The sequence below is a fragment of the Carlito syrichta genome, unplaced genomic scaffold (assembly GCF_000164805.1).
Source record: "Carlito syrichta isolate Samal-C Ts95f unplaced genomic scaffold, Tarsius_syrichta-2.0.1 Scaffold314790, whole genome shotgun sequence".
Classification (NCBI taxonomy): Eukaryota; Metazoa; Chordata; class Mammalia; order Primates; family Tarsiidae; genus Carlito; species Carlito syrichta.
In genome coordinates, this window is record NW_007258886.1 from 72,782 (window position 1) to 96,993 (window position 24,212).

Consider the following 24,212-nt stretch of genomic DNA (forward strand, 5'->3'; position numbering starts at 1 on the left):
CTTCAATCACAACCCAGAAGTGTGTCCCTTGGTAAGAAAAAAAAGTCAGATTTTAATCCCTTTGTCCATGCCTTTTGCATGCTACTGAATTTACAAAGAACAATGCAGGGCCTTGGAAAATGTCAACTACACATCCCAAAGAGCAAAAGAGAAAGAATCCTTCAAATTTCATGACATAAGGATGGTTCTTCTACCTCTGTAAAGTAAAGCCAAATTTTTAAAAACAAGATAAACAAAAGTGCCAATCCAAAATGCCTAATAATATGATAATTATACAATTCGAAAGACCAAGGTTCATCACAAGTGACTTATCAAATAATAAATAATTTTTTAACCTAAAATGCTAAATAACTATGAGGTTAACGTGTACATTCCTTAGCAATGCTTAAGCCATTGAGGCCAAATTCTGTATTTGAAAACATCTTAACAGTCATTAAAACTGAGGTAATACATGCTTGCTTATACATCTTTTTTCTTTTATTTTTTTGAGTTGGAGTCTCACTCTGTCACCAAGGCTGGAGTGCAGTGGCACGCTCACAGTCACCACAGCCTTGACCTACTGGACTCAGGCGATCCTTCCACCTCAGCCTTACAAGTAGCTGGAACTACAGGCACATGCCACCACATCTGGCTAATTTTTTGACCTATTGTAGTATTGCAGAGATGAAGTCTTACCAAGTTTCCCAGGCTGGTCTTGAACCTGTGAACTGAGGCAATCCCCTCACTTCAATCTCCCAAAGTGCTGGGATTAGAGGTATGAGCCACAACACCCGACCTGCGCTTATATATCTTTTAGGAAGCAACAATATTACACAAAAGAAAAATGTGATAAAAAGAAGCCAATTCTAGCTGAAACACATACAAACACACACACTCACAGGACATAAAACAAGTTTGGTGAATGCACTTATTAAAGGTACAAATTCAAATTCTATTTGCCTAGAGCTTCCCACTGCAAAAGAACCATAAAATTGGCCAGGCTCAGTGGCTCACAACTGTAATTCCAGCACTTTGGGAGGCAGAGACAAGAGGATTGCCAGAGCCCACAGGTTCAAGACTAACCTGGATAACATGGCGAGACCTCATCTCTACAATAAATCAAAAATTAGCCAGGTGTGGTGGCACGTACCTGTAGTTCCAGTTACTTGGAAGGTTGAGGCAGAAGGATTGCCTGAGCCCAGCAAGTCGAGACTGCGGTGGCTATGAACATGCCACTGCACTCCAGCCTGGATGACGAGTGAGACTCCAACTCAAAAAAAAATTTTTTTTAATGCTAATTTTAAAAAAAGACCTTACAAAAGCCTCAGCTTATTTTTCAGTAGAATAGGAAAAATACTAAATATACCTATTTAATAGGATTACCATGAAGGAAAATGAGATCTTGCACATAACATGATATGCACAATAATCAACCCACTTCACTAATTTCACTTGCCCCTCATTCTCAGTGCCCTGTATGATATGGCCAATACAGCAGTTCTTAGTCACTGCTTGTGAAATAAATAGATGAGATCTTAAAAACTATAAAAGTACCTCCAAATTTCACATAAGCTAACATGCTGGGAAGTATTATGCTTTATGAATTCAACCACCTTCATACTTACAGGGATGCTCCAGACCTGCATGCCATCACTGTAGCCAATCATAATCAGCAAAGGTGGTTCATTCCCAGTGCTATGTATTTCATGAAATTCCAGATTTCTTGATGTGTCTGCATTCAAATTAAGTCACAAAGAAGCACATTTAAAATACACAATAACAATCAAGAAAACAGCCACACTTTAATGCTTGATTCAATCTTTATGCCTCTCTAGTGACTGACTACCCTGTCTTCTCTTCAGTCAGAATTCTCAAAGTTGTCTATCCTGGCTATCTATTTCCATGCATACCTGTCACTCCGTAATCCACTTCAACATAGTCACACTACTTAAATATGAAACTCTTTTTTTTTTTTTTGAGTTGGAGTCTCACTCCATTGCCCAGGCTGAATGGAGTACAGTGGTATGCTCAAGTCTACACACCAGTGTCAACCTGCTGGGCTCAGGTGATCCCTCCGCCTCAGCCTTCCAAGTAGTCAGAATTAGGGGCGCACGCTATCATGCCCAGCTAATTTTTTGATTTACTGATGCTGTTCTCAAACCCGTGGGCTCAGGAAATCCCCTCGCCTTGTCCTCCCTAAGTGCTGGAATTACAGGCTTGAGCCACCATGCCCAGTCCATCAAGCATTTTTTTTAAATATCAATTTTACACAATCTTTTCTAAATAATAGAAGGAACCACAAATCAATTCATTCTGAAGCCACCAATACCAGACTAAGATATTACAAGAAAACTATAAATCACTACTGTTTTTGAATGTAAACATAAAAGTCCTTTAAAAAGATTAGTAGCCAGGCGCAGTGGCTCACGCCTGTAATCCCAGAACTTTGGGCAGAGGCAATAGGATTTGCCTGAGCCCACGAATTCAACACTAGCCTGGGCAACAAAGACCTTGTCTCTACAATAAATCAAAAAATAAGTTGGACGTGGTGGCACACACCTATAGTTCCAGCTACTTGGAAGGCTGAGGTGGAAGGATCACCTGAGTCCAGCAGGTGGAGGTTGTGGTGGCTGTGGAGGTTGTGGTGGCTGTGAGCGTGCCACTACACTACAGCCTGGGTGACAGAGTAAGACTCTGACTTAAAAAAAAAAAAAAAAAAATTAGTAAACTGAATTCTACAATATACAGAAGGATTAACCAATCACTAAAACATAGGCTTTATCCCAGAAATGTAAAATAGTTTAACACTGAAAAAAATCAATCACAATTCACCACATTAAAAGAATAAAGAAGAAAATTAAATGATCATCTCAGTAGATGCAAAAAAAAAAGCATCTGCTAAAATTCAACAGATATTTCATAACAAAAATTCTCAGCAAATCAGGAATAAAGGACCATATAGCTAACATCATATCTAATATAACAGGATTGAAAGTTTTCCCCTTATGAAGGGGAAAAAGGCAAAGATGTCCAAACTTAAAATTTATATTCCAGGCCGGGCACGGTGGCTCAAGTCTATAATCCCAGCACTTTGGGAGGCCGTGGTGAGAGGATTGCCTGAGCCTGCAGGTTCAAGACCAGCCTGGGCAACATGGTGAGACTTCATCTCTACAATTAATCAAAAAAAAAAAAAATTAGCTGGGCATGCTAGCGTGCACCTATAGATCCAACTACTTGGAAGGCTGAGACGGAAGGATCACCTGAGCCCAGCAGGTCCAGGCTGCGGAGGCTGGGAACGTGCCACTGCACTCAAACCTGGGTGACAGAATGAGATTCCAACTCAAAAAAAAAAATTATACTCAATTATATTCACTATCTAGAAGTTCTAGATAGTGTAATTTGGAAAGAAAAATAAGTAAAAGGACATAAAGATTGGAAAGGGAGTTCAGTTGACCCTTGAACAATGCAGGGGCTAGGGGTGCCAATGCCCTGTGCAGTTGAAAATCCATATAAAACTTTTGACTCCCCAAAAACGTAACTACTAGTAGCCTGTTGACCAGAAGCCTTACCAATAACATAAATGGTCAGTTAACACATATTTGTATGCTATATGAATTATATACTGTAATTTGTTTCCTATAATAAAGTAAGCTAAAGAAAAGAAAATGTTATTAGGAAAATCACAAGACAAATTATATTTACTATTCATGACATGGAAATGAATCATCATAAAAGCCTTCATCCTCATCATCTTTATGTTGAGTAGGCCGAGGAGGAGGAAGAAGAAGAGGAGGGGTTGGTCTTGCTGTCTCAGGTGTAGCAGAAACAGACAAAGTGGAAGAGGTAGAAGGGAAGACAGAAATGTAGGCATACATACTCAGTGTAACTTTATAGAAATACTTCGTAATTTCAGTGTAACATTTTTGCTTTCTCACTTCTCTAAAAGCATGTCTATATGATACCAATTCTTCCACCATCTGCTTTAGTTTCAGTGCAGTAATCAGAAAGGTCCTCGTAAAATAAGTCAAAAGCAGTTGTGAATAATCAGAACCCTCTGTCAGATTGTCTAATGTCAGTTTGTTTTCTAGCACTGCTTCTTCTAAATCTTCTTCCCCACTGTCTGGTACTGGTTCAGAAACATTTATCTACAGGTTGTCTTTTCTTAACTTCTCTGGTGGTGTCTATGAGTTATTGAGTTTTTCCAAGATTCATGCCTTGAAATCCCTCACCTCTCCCCTCTTTTTTGCCATATTCACAATTCTTTCATGACTTTCTTGATTGGCTCTGTCATAAATCCTGTAAAGTGATACAAAACATCTGGACAGTTTTCTCCAGCAGGAATGTGTTGTTTTGAGTTTAATGGCTTTTATGGCTAAAACATCAATAGCATCTTCCATGGTACAATCCTTCCAGACTGTCTTGATGTTCTATCAGAGTTTTCTTCCATAGTGTTGACAATCCTTTCCATAGAGTACTGTGTGTAATGAGCCTTAAAGGTCATTGTTTCCCTCTGATCTAGTGGCTGAATTAGAGACATTGTGTTTGGAGACAAGTAGACCACTCCTATGCCTTTAGTGTTGAACTTATGGGATTCTAGGTGCCTAGGGGTATTATACAATATCAAAAGAACTTTAAATAGAATCAATCCAGAAAAAGGGTTCCCATCACTAGGCCTTCTTGCACAACCAAAAGACTAGCAACTGATATTTATCTTTCTCCTTCAAGCCTTGAGGGTTAGTAGCCTTATAGATAAGGGTAGTCCTGATCTATATATAAGGGCAGTCCTAATCTCGACTGCATTTACACAAAACAATAGAGCTAGCCTGTCCCTTCCTGCCTTAAATCCTGGGGCTCACTTCTCTTCCTTATTAATAAATGCCCTTTGTGGTGTTTCTTTTGCAGAATAGGGCACTTTCATCTCTGCATCAAATACCTGTTTAGGCAGATATCCTTTCTCCTCATTTTCTTTTTTTTTTATTTTTTTTATTTTTTTCCTCCATTTTCTTAATAGCATCTGGGAACTCCTCTGTTGTTGCTCGGTCAGAGGATGCTGTTTCTCCTGTAATCTAGATATTTTCCAAACCAAACCTCTTTTTTTTTTTTTTTTTCATTAATCAGTATTTTTTATTATGGTTTTGTGGGGTACAGTTAAGGGTTAGGTGTACAATGACGTTTCATTCAGGCACCCTGTAGATAAGAAGTGTTTTCCCATCCCCCGACAGATATTTGCTACTGTTAATCCCATCCCCCTCCCCCCCATAGTTTCCCTTTTTAAAGTTATCAAACTGGCTGAGTGCAGTAGCTCACGCCTGTAATCTCAGCACTTTGGGAAGCCAAGGCAGGAGGTCAACTTGAGACTAGGAGTTCGAGACCAACCTGGGCAACATAGTAAGAATTTGTCTCTACAAAAAAATTTTAAAACTAGCTGAGCGTGGTAGTGTGTGCCTGTAGTCCCAGCTACTTGGAAGGCTGAGGTGGAAGGATCACTAGAGCCCTGATCATGCACTGCACTCTAGCCTAGGCGAGAGAGTGATACATCAACTCAAAAAAAAAAAAAATTATCACACCATCCTTTTTCTGGCATTAAAGTCTCCAGTTTTAGATCTTTCACCATTCTTTTTAAGTAGCCATATAATGACTTTGCCTTTTCTTAAATCATATGAGTCCATAGGCATATCTTTCTTATAGTATCCTGTCCCCACATAAAAACTGCTTTTTTTTTTTTAGTTGGAGTCTCACTCTGTCACCCAGGCTAGAGGGCAGTGGCACGCTCATGACCACCACGGCCTCGACCTACTGGGGTTAGATGATCCTTCCGCCTCAGCCTTCCAAGTAGCTGGAACTATAGACGCATGCCACCATGCCCAGCTAGTTTTTTGTGATTTATTGTAGAAACGAGGTCTCACCAAGTTGTTCAGGTTGATCTCAAACCCCCGGGCTCAGGCAATCCTCTCAACTCAGTCTCCCAAAGTGCTGGGCTTACAGTCTGAGCCCCCATGCCCAGCCAAAAAACTGCATTTCCAATACAAAATAAAAAGGTGTCTCACAAAATATGCAAGACTTTCGTGCCTGCTGGTGTAGCTGCAGTAACAGCTTCATAAACTTTCCTTTCTCTTTTTTACAATGCTGGATTCATTTATCTTGAAATGGCAGACAATCAAAGCTGCAGGCCTCAAACTACAGTACATATCAAGCAACTGAACTTTTTCTTGTAATGTCATGACTTTTCTCTGCTTCTTGGGGCCACTTCCAACATCATTAGTGGCACTTCATGTGGATTCTTTGGGGTTATTCAAGGTTTACAGTATTACACTAAATATGATAAAAAAAAAATGTGAGAACCTCAAGAGATGACTTTTTACTGCAATTCACATTTTACTGGAAAGAGAAACTGCTCACTCATAGATGATTAGCATCACATGATATTTTAAGTGGTACTCACAACACTTGACCCCCTCAACAGCAAAAGGAGGTGGCAACAAAATCATTACAATAGTATAGTATGTACAACAATTAATTTTATGCAGTTATAATTTAGTACTGCATCTATGCATTTGTTTTTCTTTCTCAACTGCAAATGGTGCTATGTAAGATCAGTTTGTGTGCATATGCTTTGACAAATTTTTCATCATAGATTTGTGTATATTTGATAGTAAGTGATAAAATAGACTAATATCTACATATATTTTATGCATTCATACTTTTCTTAATTTTTTAAATAGGTTATGTGGTTCATCTGCAAGGTTTTACTTTCACACAAATCTCCAAAAACTTATCCAGTATATTTATTTCAAAAAAAACTAGCTGTAAATGGACCTGCAGTCCAAATCCATGTTGTTCAAGGGTAAGCTATATTCTATTTTTTACACATTGGTTACATAGGCATTGGATTTATAAAAATTCATTCATTGATTCTTTTGTTGTTGTCCATATTTTTGTATAATAAATGCTTTTAAAAAAAATAAAGCCACCAATATCCCTCTCCCTTTACTTGACTTCATCATTCGCCTCTCGTTTTTTTGACTCAGAGTCTTTACTCTGTCACCCAGGCTTGAGTGCAGTGGCATGCTCATGGCCAACACAGACTCAACCTGCTGGGTTCAGGCAATCCTTCTGCTTCAGCCTTCCAAGTAGCTGGAACTACAGTCGTGTGCCACCACACTCAACTAATTTTTTTAATTTATTGTAGAGATAAGGTCTTGCCCAGGCTGGTCTTGAACCTGTGGGCTCAGGCGATCCTCTCACCTCTGCCTCCCAAAATGCTGGGATTACAGGTGTCAGCCACCATGCCTGGCTCTTCTCCCTCTATAAGCAAAATTTCTTGATTGAGCTGTTAACCTGTCATCTCTATTTTTCTTTACTTTTTTTTTTTTTTTTTTTGAGTTGGAGACTCACTCTGTCACCCAGACTGGAGTGCAGTGGCCGCTCCCGGCCACCGCAGCCTCGACCTGCTGGGCTCCAGCGATCCTTCCACCTCAGCCTTCTGAGTAGCCGGAACTACAGGCACACACTACCACGCCTGGCTGATTTTTGATTTATTGTAGAGGTGAGGTCTCGCCAAGTTGCCCAGGTGGGTCTCGAACCCGCGAGCTCAGGCAATCCACTCACCTCAACCTCCCAAAGGCGCGGGATTACAGGCAGAGCCACCAAGCCCGGCCTCTATTTTTCACCTCACATTCACCCTGAACCTATTTCAGAATGATTCTAACACTCCTCCCAGGTGATTTTTTTTTACTATGATCACCAATAATCTCCAAGTTGTTAAAAGCAATAGATTTTTTTGTTTTAAGCACAGCTCATTAGACCACTCAGAAGCTATGCCAGCAGTAATTTTTTTTTGTTTTTTGGGACTTTTTTGTTTTGTTTTGTTTTTGAATCGAGGTCTCACTCTGTTGACCAGGCTGGAGTGCAGTAGCATGATCAGGGTTCACTGCAATCTCTACCTCCCAAGTAGCTGGGACTACAGGCATACACCACCAAGCCCAGCTAATTTTTTTATTTTTATTTTTATTTTTGTAGAGATGAGGTCATGGTATGTTGCCTAGACTGGTCTCAAACTCCCAGGTTCAAGCAATCCTCCCACCTTGGCCTCCCAAAGTGTTGGGGTTACAGGTATGAGTCACCACACTCAACCTAACCCCTATTTTCTTTTGACAGGAATTCACTAGTACAAATTTAATAGCACATGACTCTACATCCACAAAATTCAGAATTATAAGCTTATTTACCAAGGGCATAACTATCTTTATACCTGACATTTAAATGGTGTTGTATAATTTTCTATGTGCTTTTGTGTACATCATCAAATCTGACACATCAATCCTGTTACATATGCAGAGAAAAGGTCAACTTCATTTCCTCACTGACAAACAACAAGTTAGGTATAATGTACTCATAGGTAAATGAGAAATCTTGGACTCCTGACACTCAATCCAGCCATCTTTCTACTACAAGCTCACCTTGATCCCAGGTTATTATTTTTAGAAGGGCTCAAACGCCACATGTAAAACCTGAGGTCATTATATGAACAATATCTACTTTCTCTTTATTTTAGATTCTGCTTAGTCACTTGCTCTGGACGGTAGTGGTATAGCAGACTTCATTATTCTGAATGAAAAACCTAATTTTGTAAAAAATTTTATATTATTCTTCAAAATTATTATAGTTTAAGCAATCCTTGTTCCTTGGTTTGTCTTTAACTTAATATCATGCCATTACTGTTTATTCTATTCATAACTGTTCTTTATCGTCTTTATTTTCACTGGTTTCTTTTTCTTATTCTACTCTTAAATATGAACTTTACAGTCTTTCCTGCATAGAAATCTCCATCCTTGTGTGGTTTTGGCCAACTACAATGCCTTCTCTTCGTTTGATTCATCCATCCTTCAAAAATGTTTCCAGTCTTATCTGAATCTTCCCTCATTACCGAACTCAGTACACTCTCCCTCCTTAGAACACTGTTTGAAACTGTGGTAGGAGGATGGGGATACTAGGGTTTCTGCTCAGACCTTAAAAGTTGAGGTATGGGCCAGGCACAGTGACTCACGCCTATAATCCCAGCACTTTGGGAGGCCAAGGTGAGAGGATTGCCTAAGCCCACAGACTCAAGACCAGCCTGAGCAACTTGGTGAGATCTCGTCTCTACAATAAATCAAAAAAATTAGCCAGGCGTGGCGGTGTGTGCCTGTAGTTCCAGCTATTTGGAGGGCTGAGGTGGAAGGATCACCTAAGCCCAGAAGGTAGAGGCTGTGGTGGCCGTGAGAATGTCACTGCACTCCAGCCTGGGAAACAGAGTGAGACTCCGACTCAAAAGAAAAAAATGTAGCCGGGCGTGGTGGCATGCATCTGTGGTTCCAGCTACTTGGAAGCCTCAGGAGAAAGGATCACCTGAACCAGCAAGTCGAGGCTCTGGTGGCCATGAGCATGCCATTGCACTCCAGCCTGGGTAACAGAGTGCGACTCTGACTCAAGAAAAAAAGTTAAGGTATAAAGTAAAATTGAATTGTTTCTCCCAAACCTGCTTCTTCTGCATTCCACGTTCATACTAACAGCAGCAACCTTCTGCCAATATCCAGGTTAGAAACTGAGGAGTCATTTTTAGTACATGCTATTAAGTAAATGTGCAGATAAAGGTAGAAAGAACATGTTACCCAGAGGGTACCCTGTGCAAAGATCCTGGCATGAAAGGTTCTGTGCCTTCTAGCACCTGAAAGGTGAGCATGATTGGAGTATAGCTGTTAAGGAGAGATAATTGGATGGAAAAATAAATCAGTGTTTGAGGCATCTGTGGTACATCTAAGAAAAGATGTCTAGGAGGCAACTGAAATGGGGACCCAACCTTCTAGAGCAAGAGGCTTGTAGCAGCTATTACCTTTGTGTACCTCACACATTTCCTACTCTGTACCCCTCCTTTTCTGGTAACTAACCCAATCCTCCATCAAACACACAGATAGGCACATGACTAGTTGTAGTAACTACATCCTTAGCCACAGCAACTCTTCCAATAATAGGACGGTGGTGCAAACTGAGCCACTAAAATCTCCTAATGAAAACTTTTCCTCTTTGATCATATGGCATATTCATAACCAGTTCTAGAACTGTAAATAAATACAAGATCTTTAAGCTAAATTGTTGTAATTTTTGTCTTTTTACAGTAAGATTTACTACTGCCTTAAAACATGCAATGCGCTCAGGTGTGGTGGTTCACACCTGTAATCCCAGCACCTTGGGAGCTGGAGGGGAGAGGATTGCCCAAGCCCAGGGGTTCAAGACCAGCCTAAACAAACAAAAAAAAAATTAGCCGGGCATGGTGGCACACGCCTGTAGTTCTAGCTACTTGGAAGTCTGAGGCAGAAGGATCACCTGAGCCCAGCAGGTCAAGGCTGCAGTGGTCATGAGCGTGCCACTGCATTCCAGCCTGAGTAACAAAGCGAGACTCCAAATTAAAAGAAGAAAAAAGTGCAATCAAATACACACACACACACACACACAGGCATAAATAAATATATACACAGACACACACACCCTTAGAGATACAGAAAATAAAAAGTATATTCATAAAAATCCAAGGCCAAGATTTCATACAATACCAATATAGAAAGGAAAAACCAAAGGATATGTAACTGTGCTGAAGTATTTAAGCTCAATAGGACACAGAGTACAAAATAATTTTCAAGTAGGATGCGACTATATTTCCAAATGCATTTCTACTTCAAAAAAGTAAAGTCTTTATGGAACATTATCCCAGAAATTCTTACTTGTTGTTAAAATATAAACAAAAAGAAAACTGTGGCTAGGTAAGAATTATTTTGATAACACTTTTTAAGGTTAATTAGTGATTTTAAAATTGTTTTATTTTTTATTATAGAACTAAGCCCATACTTCTCAAAAATCAATATTTTTTTGAGTTGGGGTCTCACTCTGTTGCCCACACTGGAGTGCAGTAGCACAGTCATGGTTCACTGCAGCTTAGAACTCCTGCAGTCAATGAATCCTTCCATCTTAGCCTCCCAAGTAGCTGGGACTATAGTCGCAAATCACCACATCTGACTTTTTTTTTTTTATACAGACAATGTTGCCTAGGCTGGCCTTAAACTTCTGAACTCAAGTGATTCTCCCACCTCAGCTTCCCAAAATGTTGGGATTACAGGCATGAGCCACTGTACCTGGTCTCAAAAAAAATATTCAACATTTTATATATGTGGTACAATAAACTTTTGAAACTAATCTTTTTAAGACTATGACCACATTTTCTTTGGTTTTTGGTTTGTTTTTTTTTAGTTGGCGCCTCCCTCCGTTACCCAGGCTAGAGGGCAGTGGCACACTCACTGCCACCCCAGCATCGACCTGCTGGGCACAAGTGATCCTTCCACCTCAACCTTCCAAGTAGCTGGAACTACAGGCACGTGCTACCACACCTGGCTATTTCTTTGTTATTAAACAAAAAGTCTTCTAACATATTCTAATATACAAAAAGCAAAAATATATTTCCAGGAGGGAAAGAAAAGTCTGAAATAAAGAGTAAAAGGTAATAGAGAACAAAAGGTGAGAAACAAATAGTCATTACTAAAGAAGGAAAAAAAGGAAGAAGTAACCAAATATACTAGTAGACAGTCACAAAAAGAAAAAAAATTAAAATATAATAAGTTTTCAAGTTGGGCACAGTGGCTCAAGGCTATAATCCCAGCACTTTGGGAGGTCGAGGTGAGAGGATTGCCTGAACCCGGGGTTTTCAGACCAACCCAGGCAACTTCACAAGACCTCATCTCTACAATAAATCAAAAAATTAGCCAGGTGTGGTAGCACACGCCTGTAGTTCCAACTACTTGGAAGGCTGAGGTGGAAGGATCGCCTGAGCCCAGCAGGTCAAGGTTGTAGTGGCCGTGAGCCTGGGTGACAGAGTGTGATGTTGCCTCAATAAATAAATAAATATATATATATGAGTATTATAGGAGTATTATTCACAATACTTCAAACTTGGAAGCAACCTATGCATCCATTAATAAATGAATAAACAACATGTGGTATGTACACAGAATGGAATATTATTCAGCCTTTAAAAGGGAAGAAATGTGGCATATGCTACAAAATAGATGAACCTTGAGTACACTATGCTAAGTGAAATATGCAGGTCACAAAGAAGCAAATACTATATGATTCCACTTATATGAGGTACTTGGAGTGTCAAATTCATAGAGACAGAAAATAGCATAGTGGTTGCCAGGAGTTGGTGGGGGGCAGTGAAGAATCACTGCCTAATGGGTATAGAGTTTATTTTTCAAGATGAAAAGAGCTATGGAAATGGATGGTGGTGATGGTTGCAAAACATTATAAATGTATTTATTACCACAGAACTGTATACTTAAAAATGGCAAGATGGTAAATTTTATGCTATGTCTATTTTACCATGATAAAAAAAAATCAGAGACAAACAAAAAGTCTTTCCTTTACTTGAACCCCAAATTTTTAAAAAGTCTTAGAGGAGACAAAGACTCCAGAGTCTATTAATGTCCAACTAGGAAATGAAAACATAGTGTATTTAAAATAGGGAATTTAATGCAAACTGGCTACACAGGTGAGGAAAAGCCAAATGAGGAACTGTGAGGCAACCTACCCATTAGTAACAGCAGGAAGTCTTTCCCACCCCTAGGAGAGGGAGACAAACTGAAGGGTGCAGGGGGTGCGTCACGTGACAGAAACTGGAATGCCAACGGGGTTGCCCAGTGGAAGCTAGAACCTTTGGAGGAAATGCAGCTGCAACTGAAAGAGGGAGATGGAATAATACTCTTCCCCTTCTCCCATTCTCTCATTCAATTTCTCACCAGTGCCTCCCAAACTCAGCCAGAAGACAACAGACATGCAGACTGGGAACACACAAGAGGAGCCCCCTTGTAAGAGACAGCATGAAAGAGCAAAGGCATATATCTGAGAAAAACAGACCTTGAACTAGTATAAATTCTGTTCAGAAAAAAAATAATTTTCATGCTTAGAAAGTTCAACACTAATTATTATTTTGCAATTATAAATCATGTACCATTGACCAAACTTGGATTAATAACTTACTTTCGAAGAAAATGTTCACGCACTTTAACTTAATTAAAATTTAAGGCTACATACTGTGCTGCAGTTACTTTAAGACTTGTTTTATAACATAATATTAGTCAAAAGAAAAAGTTTCGGTAGTGTGGTTGTTACCTTATATTTTGAAAACTAAAAAGTTACCATAATGAAAGTAATATGACTAAAGTAAAGGTTCTCTTTTTGGAATCAGGTCAACCCCAAACAATTAACATGTCCCAAAAAAGTTAAAACCATACCATTTAAATCTGCATTTTCAAATCTGACCCAGACTATTTTCTCCTTTTCTTCTGTTAGAGGTGTTCCACTGTAAGCCTGCACAGTAAACAGAAACATTTAAATAAAGATACTTTACAGTTCTAATACCACCGACACAAAACAAAGAGTGACTTCAATTTAAGTCAACACTGTATCTCTCCATCTTCACCAACACTACATCTTGGTAGCTAGCACATTTTGGAATATTATTACTCCCAAAGAATATTATCCAGGAGTCAAGTCTGATTACCTTTGTCAAAAACGTTTTTAACCTATTTTAAAAACTGTAGGCCGGGCTTGGTGGCTCAGCCTGTAATCCCAGCACTCTGGAAAGCCTAGGTATGTGGACTGCCTGAGCCCACGGGTTCGAGACCAGCCCAGGCAATTTGGTGAGACTTCATCTCTACAATAAATAAAAAATTAGCCAGGCACGGTAACGCACACCTGTAGTTCTGGCTGAGCAGAAGGATCGCCAGAGCCCAGCAGGTCGATGCTGAGGTGGCCGTGACTGTGCCACTGCACTCAAGCCTGGATGATGGAGTGAGACTCCAACTCAAAAAATAAAAAAACTGCAGAAACCTAAAATATAATTATCACAATCTATTATGAGGCATCACTATAAATCAAAGGCATACAAAAAACTAAACCACCCCCTGGATTGGTCAACAAATAGAGAAGGCTTAGAAAATAAAACTACCATCTCATCTATTGAATTCCTAGGTGTTTGTGATCAGACAATTACACTCTACCTACACTTTTCAAGATTATTACTGTAATTTTTCAGCCTCTTATCTGGCTTCCAGACCCAAACTATCAGTTAATTCCTAGAAGCCTGCAAGGGTCACAAAGATAAGTATGAATGGCCACGAAGAGTCAACAGTCAGTATTCAAAAAGAGGCAACTCCCATTAAGTATGTTTTTACTTAAAAGTTGTAAAGATTGTATATACTTAAAAGCATTTAGAATATCAACAAAATAGACCAGACACAGTGGCTCACACCTGCAATCCTAGCACTACTTTAGGAGGCCAAGCCTGGAGGATTGCTTGAATTCAAGGGTTCAAGACCAGCCTGGACAACATAGTGAGACCTTGTCTCTATAAAAAATAAAAAAATTAGCCAGGCATGAGGGTGTGCGAATCACCTGAGCCCAGGACGTCGAGATTGTGGCAAGCCATGACTGTTCCACTGCACTCTAGCTTGGCCAACAGCATAAGACCCCGACTCAAAAGGAAAGGAAAAAAAAAATCAGCCGGGCACAGTGGCTCATGCCTATAATCCCAGCACTTTGAGAGGCGATGGAGAGAGGATTCCCTGAACCCACGGTTCAAGTTCAGCCTGGGCGACTTAGCAAGACCTCACCTCTACAATAAAAAAATTTTAAAAATTAGCATGGCATGATAGCTGTGGTCCCAGCTACTTGGAAGGCTGAGGCGGAAGGATGGCCTGCAGGTAAAGGCTGCGATGGCCATAAGCATGCTGCTGCAACTCCAGCCTGGGCAACAGCTTTAATCCAACTCAAAAACACAAACACAAACAAAAAAAACAACAGCAAAAGTGCTGCAACATTTTTTTTTTGTAATTATAAAGTAGTATCCAGTTTGCAGAAGTTTTTAAATATAAGATGTATCAAAAGCAAGTAAAAACTATCATTCATATATTATTTGTTATATATGACCTGCTATGAATTTCTATGTAAATTTACAGTATCTATACTGGCTATACAAGGTTAACAGCTATTGAAATACTACTGCCAGGCGCAGTGGTTCATGCTTATAATCCCAGCACTTTAGGAGGCCAAGGTAAGAGGAATGCCTGAACCCATGGGTTTGAGACCAGACTGGGCAACTTGGTAACACCTCATCTCTACAATAAACCAAAAAAATTAGCCAGGCATGGTGGCGTATACCTGATTCCAGTAATTTGGAAGGCTGAGACAGAAGGATTACCTAAGCCCAGCAGGACAAGGTTGTGGCGGCCATGAACGTGCCACTGAACTCCAGCCTGGGCAACAGAATGAGACTCCAACCCCCCCCAAAAAAAGAGAGAGAGAGAGAAAAGAAAATACTACCATGACAGGGTTATCCTAACACTAGGATCAAAAAAATACTATACCAAAAAATGACCTTTTTTATTTATTTTTTATTTTTATTTTTATTTTTTGAGTTGGAGTCTTACTCTGTCGCCCAGGCTAGAGTGCAGTGGCATGCTCTCGGTCACCGCAGCCTCAACCTGCTGGGTTCAGGCAATCCTTCCACCTCAGCCTTCCAAGTTGCTGGAACTATAGGTGTGCACCACCACGCCTGGCTTATTTTTTTATGTATTGTAGAGAAGAGATCTCGCCAAGTTGCCTAAGTTGGTCTCACCACACCTGGTCTATTTTTTTTTTTTTTGAGTTGGAATCTCACTCTATCACCCAAGATGGAGTGCAGTGTACACTCACGGCCACCACAGTCTCAAACTTTTGAGCTCAGGCAATCCCTCCGCCTCAGTCTACCAAGTAGCTGGAACTACAGGCTCGTGTCACCACTCCCGACTAATTTTTTCGATTTATTGTAGAGATGAGGTCTCGTCGAGTTGCCCGGGCTGGTCTCGAATCTTTGGACACAGACAATCCTCTCAACTCAGCCTCCCAAAGTGCTGGGATTATAGGCGTGAGCCACTGCACCTGACCTAAAACTACCTTTTTTTAAAAAACAAGTGAGATGTGTACAGGGCAGTTAATTCCTTCTGAGAAGAGGAAAACTTGTACTGGAACAAATTAACTCATCAACTTTACCTTCAGTTACCTCATCCTTATCTTCTTCCTCAGTCTTGCTCTTTTCATCCTTGAAAACTCTTTTTTTGTATTTGGGGACAATTTTAGATTATTTAACATAGTACATGAGCCTAGGCAACAAAGTGAGACCTAATCTCTACAAAACATCAAAAAAATTAGCCAGGCATGATGGTGCATGCCTGTGGTCCCAGCTACTCAGGAGGATGAGGGGAAGAATCATCTGAGCCCACAAGGTCAAGGATGCCATGAGCCATGATCATCCACTGCACCAGGATACAGAGTAAGACCCTGACTCAAAAAAAACAAAACAGGCCAGGCACGGTGGCTAAGGCTTGTAACCACATCATTCTAGCAGGCCAAGGCAAGAGGACTGCCTGAGCCCAGGGATTCAAGACCAGCCTGGGGAACTTGGTGAGAACTTGTCTCTACCATATATCAAAAAATTAGCTGGGTGTGGTAGTGCACACCTGTAGTTCCAGCTACTTGGAAGGTTGAGGCAGAAGGATTGCCTGAGCCCAGCGGGTCAATGCTGGGGTGGCCGTGAGTGTGCCACTGCACTCCAGCCTGAATGATAGAGTGAGACTCTGACCCAAAAAAAACGAAACAAAAAAACACAATTCAGAGAATGTTCATCATAATCCTTACTCCTAATGCTAATTATCTAATCTAGTCAAATCTTACATTTTTATGGTACATTTGTCAAAACCACAAAAATAACACTGGAGGATAACTGTTAATTAGACCTCAGGTATTATTATTTGGATTTCACAAGTCTGTTCCCTAATGTCCTTTCTCTGCTCTGGAATCCAATCCAGGATGCCACATTGCATTTAAGACTTTTCTTTTCCTATGCCAGGCTTTCCTTTAATCTGGGAAAGCAGAAAAATTTTTCTCCAGCTTAGTAGACATCTTCAAGATGCTCACCTGAATTCTGGGTGATATGCAACACAAAACAAGGGTGAAAGGGGCCTTTCGGTGTATTGGGATTCTTTAATCTCCTTTTGTGATCTGTATGAGAAATAAGTCTTGCATAATAAGGCTTGTATGCTTTACTAAGTCGTCAAGCTTTACTCTCTCCCTAGCAGACATGGTGTTCTACTTTATTAAGCATTTTTCAGAAAGTTCTATGAAGTAGACTGAAGCACCTGAGGACTGTTTTCTGTGTACTTTCCTGCAGGCTTGCACAAAGAAGTCATGTCACATCATTTTCCCCTCTGCTTCTCCTTTGCCCGTGTTTAGATACCTTATTCTCAGTGAGACACAGGTTCATCCAGTGTCCATCCAGCTTTCACTTAATGGCTTTATGGAGGACAAAGTATTACCACACAATTTTTCTTTTCTGCAGCACAGATTATAAGCCCTTCTTCAATCAAGAGCAATTTCTCTAGCCTTCTTATTTACAGACAAAACTTTCATCCCATTACTGACAAGATTTACTTACTTCTCCTTTTATACCTCATCTGGTTTCTAACACACATACACATATTCATAAGTACAAAGTTATTTCTGAATTTTATAAAACATAGTCACTGTAGCTACTGTAGGTGTCATTCTGAGTGCTGTCTTATTTTTTCACTGCAGAGAAAATAACTTCTGTAGTATGCTATTGTCAAAAATAAAATGTTTAGTTAAACAAACTCTTCTATGGGGACCAGGAGGCATCATCATTTGTTTGATTGTTAATTGACATTTAATCTGGCTAAAATTGTTTACAATGAAAAATGTGAAAATTTCATCACACTGAAAAGTTCTGAGCTTTACCTTGTTTTCTTTGCTGAATTCTTTTTTAAAAATAATTTTTCAGCCGGGCTTGGTGGCTCAGCCTGTAATCCCAGCACTTTGGGAGGCTGAGGTGAGTGGACTGCCAGAGCCCATGGGTTCGAGACCCGCCTGGGCAACTTGGTGAAACCTCATCCCTACAATAAAATCAAAAATTAGCCAGGCGTGGTAGCGCGCACCTGTAGTTCCAGCTACTTGGAAGACTGAGGCGGAAGGATCGCCGGAGCCTAGCAGGTCGAGGCTACAGTGGCCGCTCCCAGCCACTGCAAAAAAAAAAAACAAAAAAACAATTTTCAGGCCAGGTGTGATAACTCACACCTATAATCCCAGCACTTTGGGAGGCTGAGGTGAGAGGACTGCCTGAGCCCATGGGTTCAAGACAAGCCTGGGCAACTTGGCGAGACCTCATCTCTACAATAAGTCAAAAAATTAGCCAGGTGTGGTGGCATGCACCTGTAGTTCCAGTTACTTGGAAGGTTGAACCCAAAAGGTCTGGGCATCACAGTGAAACTCTGACTCAAAAAAAAAAAAAAGAAAAGAAATCATGTCTTCAGGTGACCCAATTATTTTGACTACTGACTGTACCCCATAAATCTACATCTCTTCTCTGGCTCCCTAGTCTCCTCAGACTCACTCCAAGGGAGACTACTTAATATCTGCTTTGGTTTTTTTGTGCTTTATAACATGACATCCTTTAAACCTAAAAGCAAACACAAAATGAATATAATGACTAATCCCATTTTACACATAAGAACACTAATATTTAGAAAGGTTCAGTAACTTGTTCAGAGCTATAAGATGAAGAGTTGAAATATAAAGCAACATCTAATATCAAAGTCTGTGCTTGACAGGGTATGGTGGCACATGCCCATAATCCCAGTGCTTTGGGAGGCTGAGGCAGGAAGATAGCTTGATGCCAGGACTTCAAGACCAGTCTGGATAACATAGCAAGAGTCTATCTATACAAAAAATAAAAAATTAGTCAGGCATGGTAGTGCGTGCCTATAGTCACAGCTACTTGGGAGGCTGAGGCAGGAGGATTTTGAGCCCGGTAGTTCAAGGTTACAGTGAGCTATGAGCTGTGATCACACCACTATACTCCAGCCAGAGTGACAAAGCATGACCCTGTCTAAAAAAAACAAAAAAAGTCTGTGCTCCTAATCACTGAGAAACTCTAAGCATGGTGTGCAAAATGTTAAGTTATAGCTTTCCTGCCAACTAAAGCAACACCTTCTGTGATCCAACGGTTCTCATCACATACCCAACCTATTTATCAGCACTGAATTTTATGCAGCTCTATGCCTCAATTCAAACTGCATCTCATTCATTAAGCCTTCTTTGATGTTCTCCAGCTGAATTTCATTTTCTTTCCACTCTGTTACTATGGCACTTTTTCTTCTTTCTTGTTCTAATCAGCTTTCTCAGGTTGAAGGCACTTTGTTTTCTAGGACCCTCTCATCAAGATGCAACTCTGGAGCTATATGCAATCAGATACTATGAAAATCAAAGAGGACTGACCTAAACATAAAGAGAAAATATGGAAACCTTTCCCTTTAGCAGTTCCACTAGAACATTGCTTCCCAAAGCTACCGTTTCATAAGAATCACCTGAGGCTATTACTATAAACACACGTTACTGGATAACACCTCAAATCTACTATGTCAGACACTCTGAGAGTCTGCCAAATGAGACTTATGTTAAGTTTGGGCAATAGTATACTAAATTATCCCAGTAAGGCTGTTCCTGTTTGGTAGTCTCACATGTATACAAAGAGAACAGTGAAAGGCTTAACTGCTTATAATTCAGAGTAACAAGAATACACTTGTAACCCTATAAACTATTGCTCAACATAAAAGAGATGTAGATTTGTGCCCAGGTACACGTACTTAATGTCTAGTTAAAAAAAGTGCAGAGTGTATGCTACTTTTCTCACATTAGACAGGTAACTCTTTAGTAGTACAAGAGAAAGATTTTGGAAATGGAACTCAATGAGTGTCAAAGTCCCAACTCTCTACTAACATCTCACCTTGATTCCACTTAGGAAGGCACGTCATAAGGAAGCCACTGTCATACAGAACACTGAAACACATCTACACAATAACAAATGTAGTTCCACCCTACCAATGCTCAGGTTGCTAAAATCTCAAAAGCCTTTCTAAAGTTGCTGATATTAGCGTTAAGTTAGGAAATAGAATATTTCAGAGCTTTCCTGGCCAAAGGCAAAACCTACGATTTCTGAAATCACATAGATACTTACCTGTGGCACAACATCCTGTAGAAAAGTCACAACACTTTCCATGTAGGATTGCTCTCTGGAAAAGGATAAAATGGATAAAATTTGTCATCAGAGCTTAACACAGACCATAAAAAAGTTCTATTTACAAGTCCCAATAATGTCACTCATAATATTAAAACACGAAAAAAAAAGACTGATTCATCATCTGATAATTCTACTAAACTACTTTCTGGTTTCATAAATCTTTGTGTATGTTATTAAATATAAATGAGTTTTCAACATTTTTTAAAAACATTCCCTCTTTTTAAAAGTCATCTTCTCCTGATTTGATAAACATAACTTCTAACTCATATTTGAAGGCAAGATGACAGACAGAAGACCTGGCTAAAGCAGAACCTCTCTCTTGAGTCAGAGCAGAAGAATGCCCTATTTGGTACAAGAAAAACTGAGGCTGATGACTCAGTATTTAATGACTGTCTCTATAAACTGGTTGTGAACGTAGTCCTTTACCAATATGTAGCAAATGAGTCTGCATTCTGCTGAAGGTGCAGACATTGCAACAAGCTAGTAAAAGGTCCTCACAATCCCAGCATTTGGGAGGCCAAGGTGGGAGGACTGCTTGAGGCCAGGAGTTCAAAACCAGCCTAGGCAACATAGAGAGACCTTGTCTCTACAATAAATCAAAAAAATTAGCCGGGCATGGTGGTATGTGCCTGTAGTCCTGGCTACTTGGGAGACTGTGGCAGAAGGATCACCTGACCCAGGAAGTTGAGGCTGAAGTGACCAGTGATCATGCCACTGCACTCCAGTTTGGGCAACAGAGTGAGATTCCCCCAACTCAAAATTTGTTGTTTTTTTTTAAAGTGGTTCTCACAAAACTTTTGCACAGACAAGGCATGAGAAAATATTTAAAGGCATTAGAGTGAGGAAATTAGGCTAGGCGCAACGGCTCATGCCTGTAATCCCAGGACTTTGGATGGTGGAGGCGAGAGAACTGTCTGAGCCCAGAGGTTTAAGACCAGCCTGGGCAACTTGGCAAGATCTCCTCTCTACAATAAACCAAAAAAGTTAGCCAAGTGTGGTGGCCCATGCCAGTGGTTCCAGCTACTTGGAAGGCTGAGGCAGAAGAATCGCCTGAGCCCAGCAAGTTGAAGCTACAGTGGCCATGAGTGTACCACTGCACTCCAGTCTGGGTGACAGTGAGACTCTGACTCAAAAATAAATAAATAAAGTGAGGAAGTTAATATACTTTAAATAGGAAGTATATGGATATACATATGCAAGTGGAGAAAAACAATTCTTTTTTTTTTTGGAGTTGAAGTCGCCCAGACTGGAGTGCAGCAGCACGCTCACGGCCACTGCAGCCTCAACCTGCATGGCTCAGATGATCTTTCCACCTCATATCAAAATTTAAGAGGTCTGTACAAAAGTATTCACTGTTCAAAAGGAAAACCTGAATGTTATTACTCCGAGTAATATATTTCTTCAGCTACTGGGCTTATCTGAAATGTGCTTACGTGACAGCCTGGGGGCGAACCACAACCCCACCAGTACATCGACTGGGTCTTCTTGGGGAATCTGTAGCCATAGCTTCATTCATAAAACCTGTTTTCAGAATAAAAAGAAAACAATTGAACATTAGTGTCAGGGTAAAGGGGAAGGTTATGGTTGCTCACTAGAGACCCCTTGTCAAAAATGCTTAAAATGCAGGAAACTTTCCCAGCAATTCTTGTTACATCAGAAAGGGAAAAGAGGAGAAGCAGATTTTTTAAAGTTTTCAAATTGTGAGGTTTTCTGTTTGTTTCTTTCATAAAGGACCAGGTCTCAGAACCACAGAACTAGTAAGACTCTTGCTAGATCCTATGGTCTGTTGTTAACATAAACCAGAAAGGTAAGAGAACCAGAACATGGGATGGGAATTTACTGAACTTGTGTGTTGATATAATGAAAATACACATGGTACAATATTTCAAGACCAAATGGAACAATGACATGACACCCCCTCTACCTTCCAACTGAACCTGCTGGGAATCGTTGACTAAGACTGAATGGCCACAAATTAAATATTTTTAACCCCCTGCTATTGTAACATAATTATCAGAATCTAGTAAGTAACAAATAAGTAAGTCAAATAAGTAACATAAACTTATAAGACATTAGGAGTCCCTTAACCTTTCCCATGGCATCAAAAATTCCTGATTCTAGGATGTCTAATGAGCCTCTGAATCACTGAGATGGTTTTAAGAGCATGGAGCATGCTTGGTGAAGGTTGAAAGAGATCTGACAGCAATATTAAAGATCTCTTTCAGGGCTCAGGAAAGCCTCACAGCCTGTAAATAATTTTGAAAGAACCTAAAACCATCACTTCTGAATAAGGAGCATTTTCGCACCTTATTTGAAAACTCCCCACCTCCTACAACCAAAACACCCTTTGCCCCAACTAGCCCCGCGACCACTTCTTCCTCAGGGGGTCCCTTCACCTCCAGTCCTCCCATTTCCATCCCATCCTTTCTTTCTCAAACCACAGTCTCCCAATCCCTGTCCTGGCAAGGGCCTGTCACCTGGGGACGACCCCCGCCAGCCCTTCAGGCCCCACTCTCCTGAAAGACACTCGCTCAGCGCTACCCACTTAACCTCCAACACCGAGCCACCGCTGCCCCCGGCGGCCCTCTGGCCCCTTGCCCTTCTCCCCTCCCCCTCCTGTACCGACACCTCTCCACCGTCGATTTCCTGCCAGCCCAGCCCAGTCCAGAACCCTCACGCTGCCTGTCCCTCGTCCTCTCTCAGCCTACCCAAAGCCAAAGCCCCGCCAGCCCTCTCACCGGCCGCCCCGCCGGTAAACGCTGTTCTCCAGCTCAAGGCTCACTGTTTGGAGTCTCCCCGCGTGATTGACGGCTGCCACTTCCTACCACGCCTCAGCGGAACCACCCCTCCAGCCAATCCCAGAAGCCAAATGGCTATGGCCGGGCACCGCCCTTGGAGGTCAGCTTCGCCAACCAGCAAGTAGAAAACAGGCGGACCCGCCTCCTGGAGTTATCCAATCCGCTGGGGCTGGAGGAAAAACACAACAGTATGTAAGTTCGGGTGAAGCCGACGTGTCAGGTTCGGTTGCGAACGCAGGCAGGTGGGAAATAATTACAAACATGTGTTATTTTCTTTGCAGATAGCACCTTCTTGGCTTTGTCAAAAAAAGAAAAAAAAGAAAAGAAAACCAACAATCCCCAGACTCCAGTCCACGCCACCCGAATTGGGAGCCGGAGGACAGGGAGACCGGTCTGTTTACATCGAATTCTCGCGACAGCCGGTTCGAAGCTCAAAGCACGTGGACATGGCAGCTGCCAATCACTTTTAGCTGACCATTCACCCATTCCAAATCCGCCTTCTGCCCCACCCTTTGCGATGTGTTTACCTTCCGGGAGCCTAGGCTGGCGCTACTGTGGTCAACCGAGGAGGTGTTGATCTGAGTAAGGGATGCGGCCGATGATCTTCTCAATTTGGGCAAGGTTTGTAAGACCACGCCTAACCTCAGTTTCCATCTCCTGTGTCTTTGAGGATCGATATCTCGGTTGTCATTTTATCAGTTGTATATCTTATTATATATCTTATAATCAGTTGAACGCTTAGCACGGTTCTTCATATACTACATATACACTACTTCATGTCTATTATTATTTTTATTTTTTGAGTTGGAGTCTCACTCTGTCGCCCAAGCTGGGGTGCAGTGGCAAACTCACAGCCACCGCAGCCTCGACCTGTTGAGCTCAGGTGATCCTTCCGCCTCAGCCTTCCAAGTAGCTGGAACCACAAGCACGTGCCGCCACACCTGGCTAATGTTTAATTGTAGACAGGAGGTCTCGCCATGTTGCTCAAGCTGGTCTCGAATCCCTAAGCTCACGCAATCCTCTCGCTTCCGCCTCCCAAATGCTGGGATTACAGGCTTGAACCACCGCGCCGGACAGTATACTTCGTGTGTATTATTAAATGTAATACCGGCGACAGTTCCATAAAGGTATAGCTTATATTAACAAGCACGGTGTTAGCCGGGCTCGGTGGCTCAGCCTGTAATTCCGCGCCTTTGGGAGGCTGAGGTGAGTGGATTGCCTGA

The 24,212-nt window shown here is 41.1% G+C and overlaps 1 protein-coding gene across 2 annotated transcripts in view; it reads right to left on the minus strand.

Moving 5' to 3' along the window:
• LOC103274473 (breast carcinoma-amplified sequence 3-like) overlaps window positions 1-23,033 on the minus strand; it is an 89,582-nt gene extending 66,549 nt beyond the window's left edge. Inside the window, exons 1-5 of one of the 2 annotated variants that reach the window (XM_008071911.2) lie at window positions 22,930-23,033; window positions 21,625-21,712; window positions 20,129-20,183; window positions 13,296-13,371; window positions 1,605-1,711 (exon numbers count right to left, since the gene is read on the minus strand). In XM_008071911.2, the coding sequence (XP_008070102.1) occupies window positions 1,605-1,711; window positions 13,296-13,371; window positions 20,129-20,183; window positions 21,625-21,707 (321 nt within the window). In that variant the 5' untranslated portion in view covers window positions 21,708-21,712; window positions 22,930-23,033. Of the gene's footprint in view, window positions 1-1,604; window positions 1,712-13,295; window positions 13,372-20,128; window positions 20,184-21,624; window positions 21,713-22,819; window positions 22,892-22,929 lie in introns of those variants that run through there. The other variant, XM_021719521.1, reaches the window with a different exon arrangement.
• Between the last annotated feature and the right edge of the window lie 1,179 nt (window positions 23,034-24,212).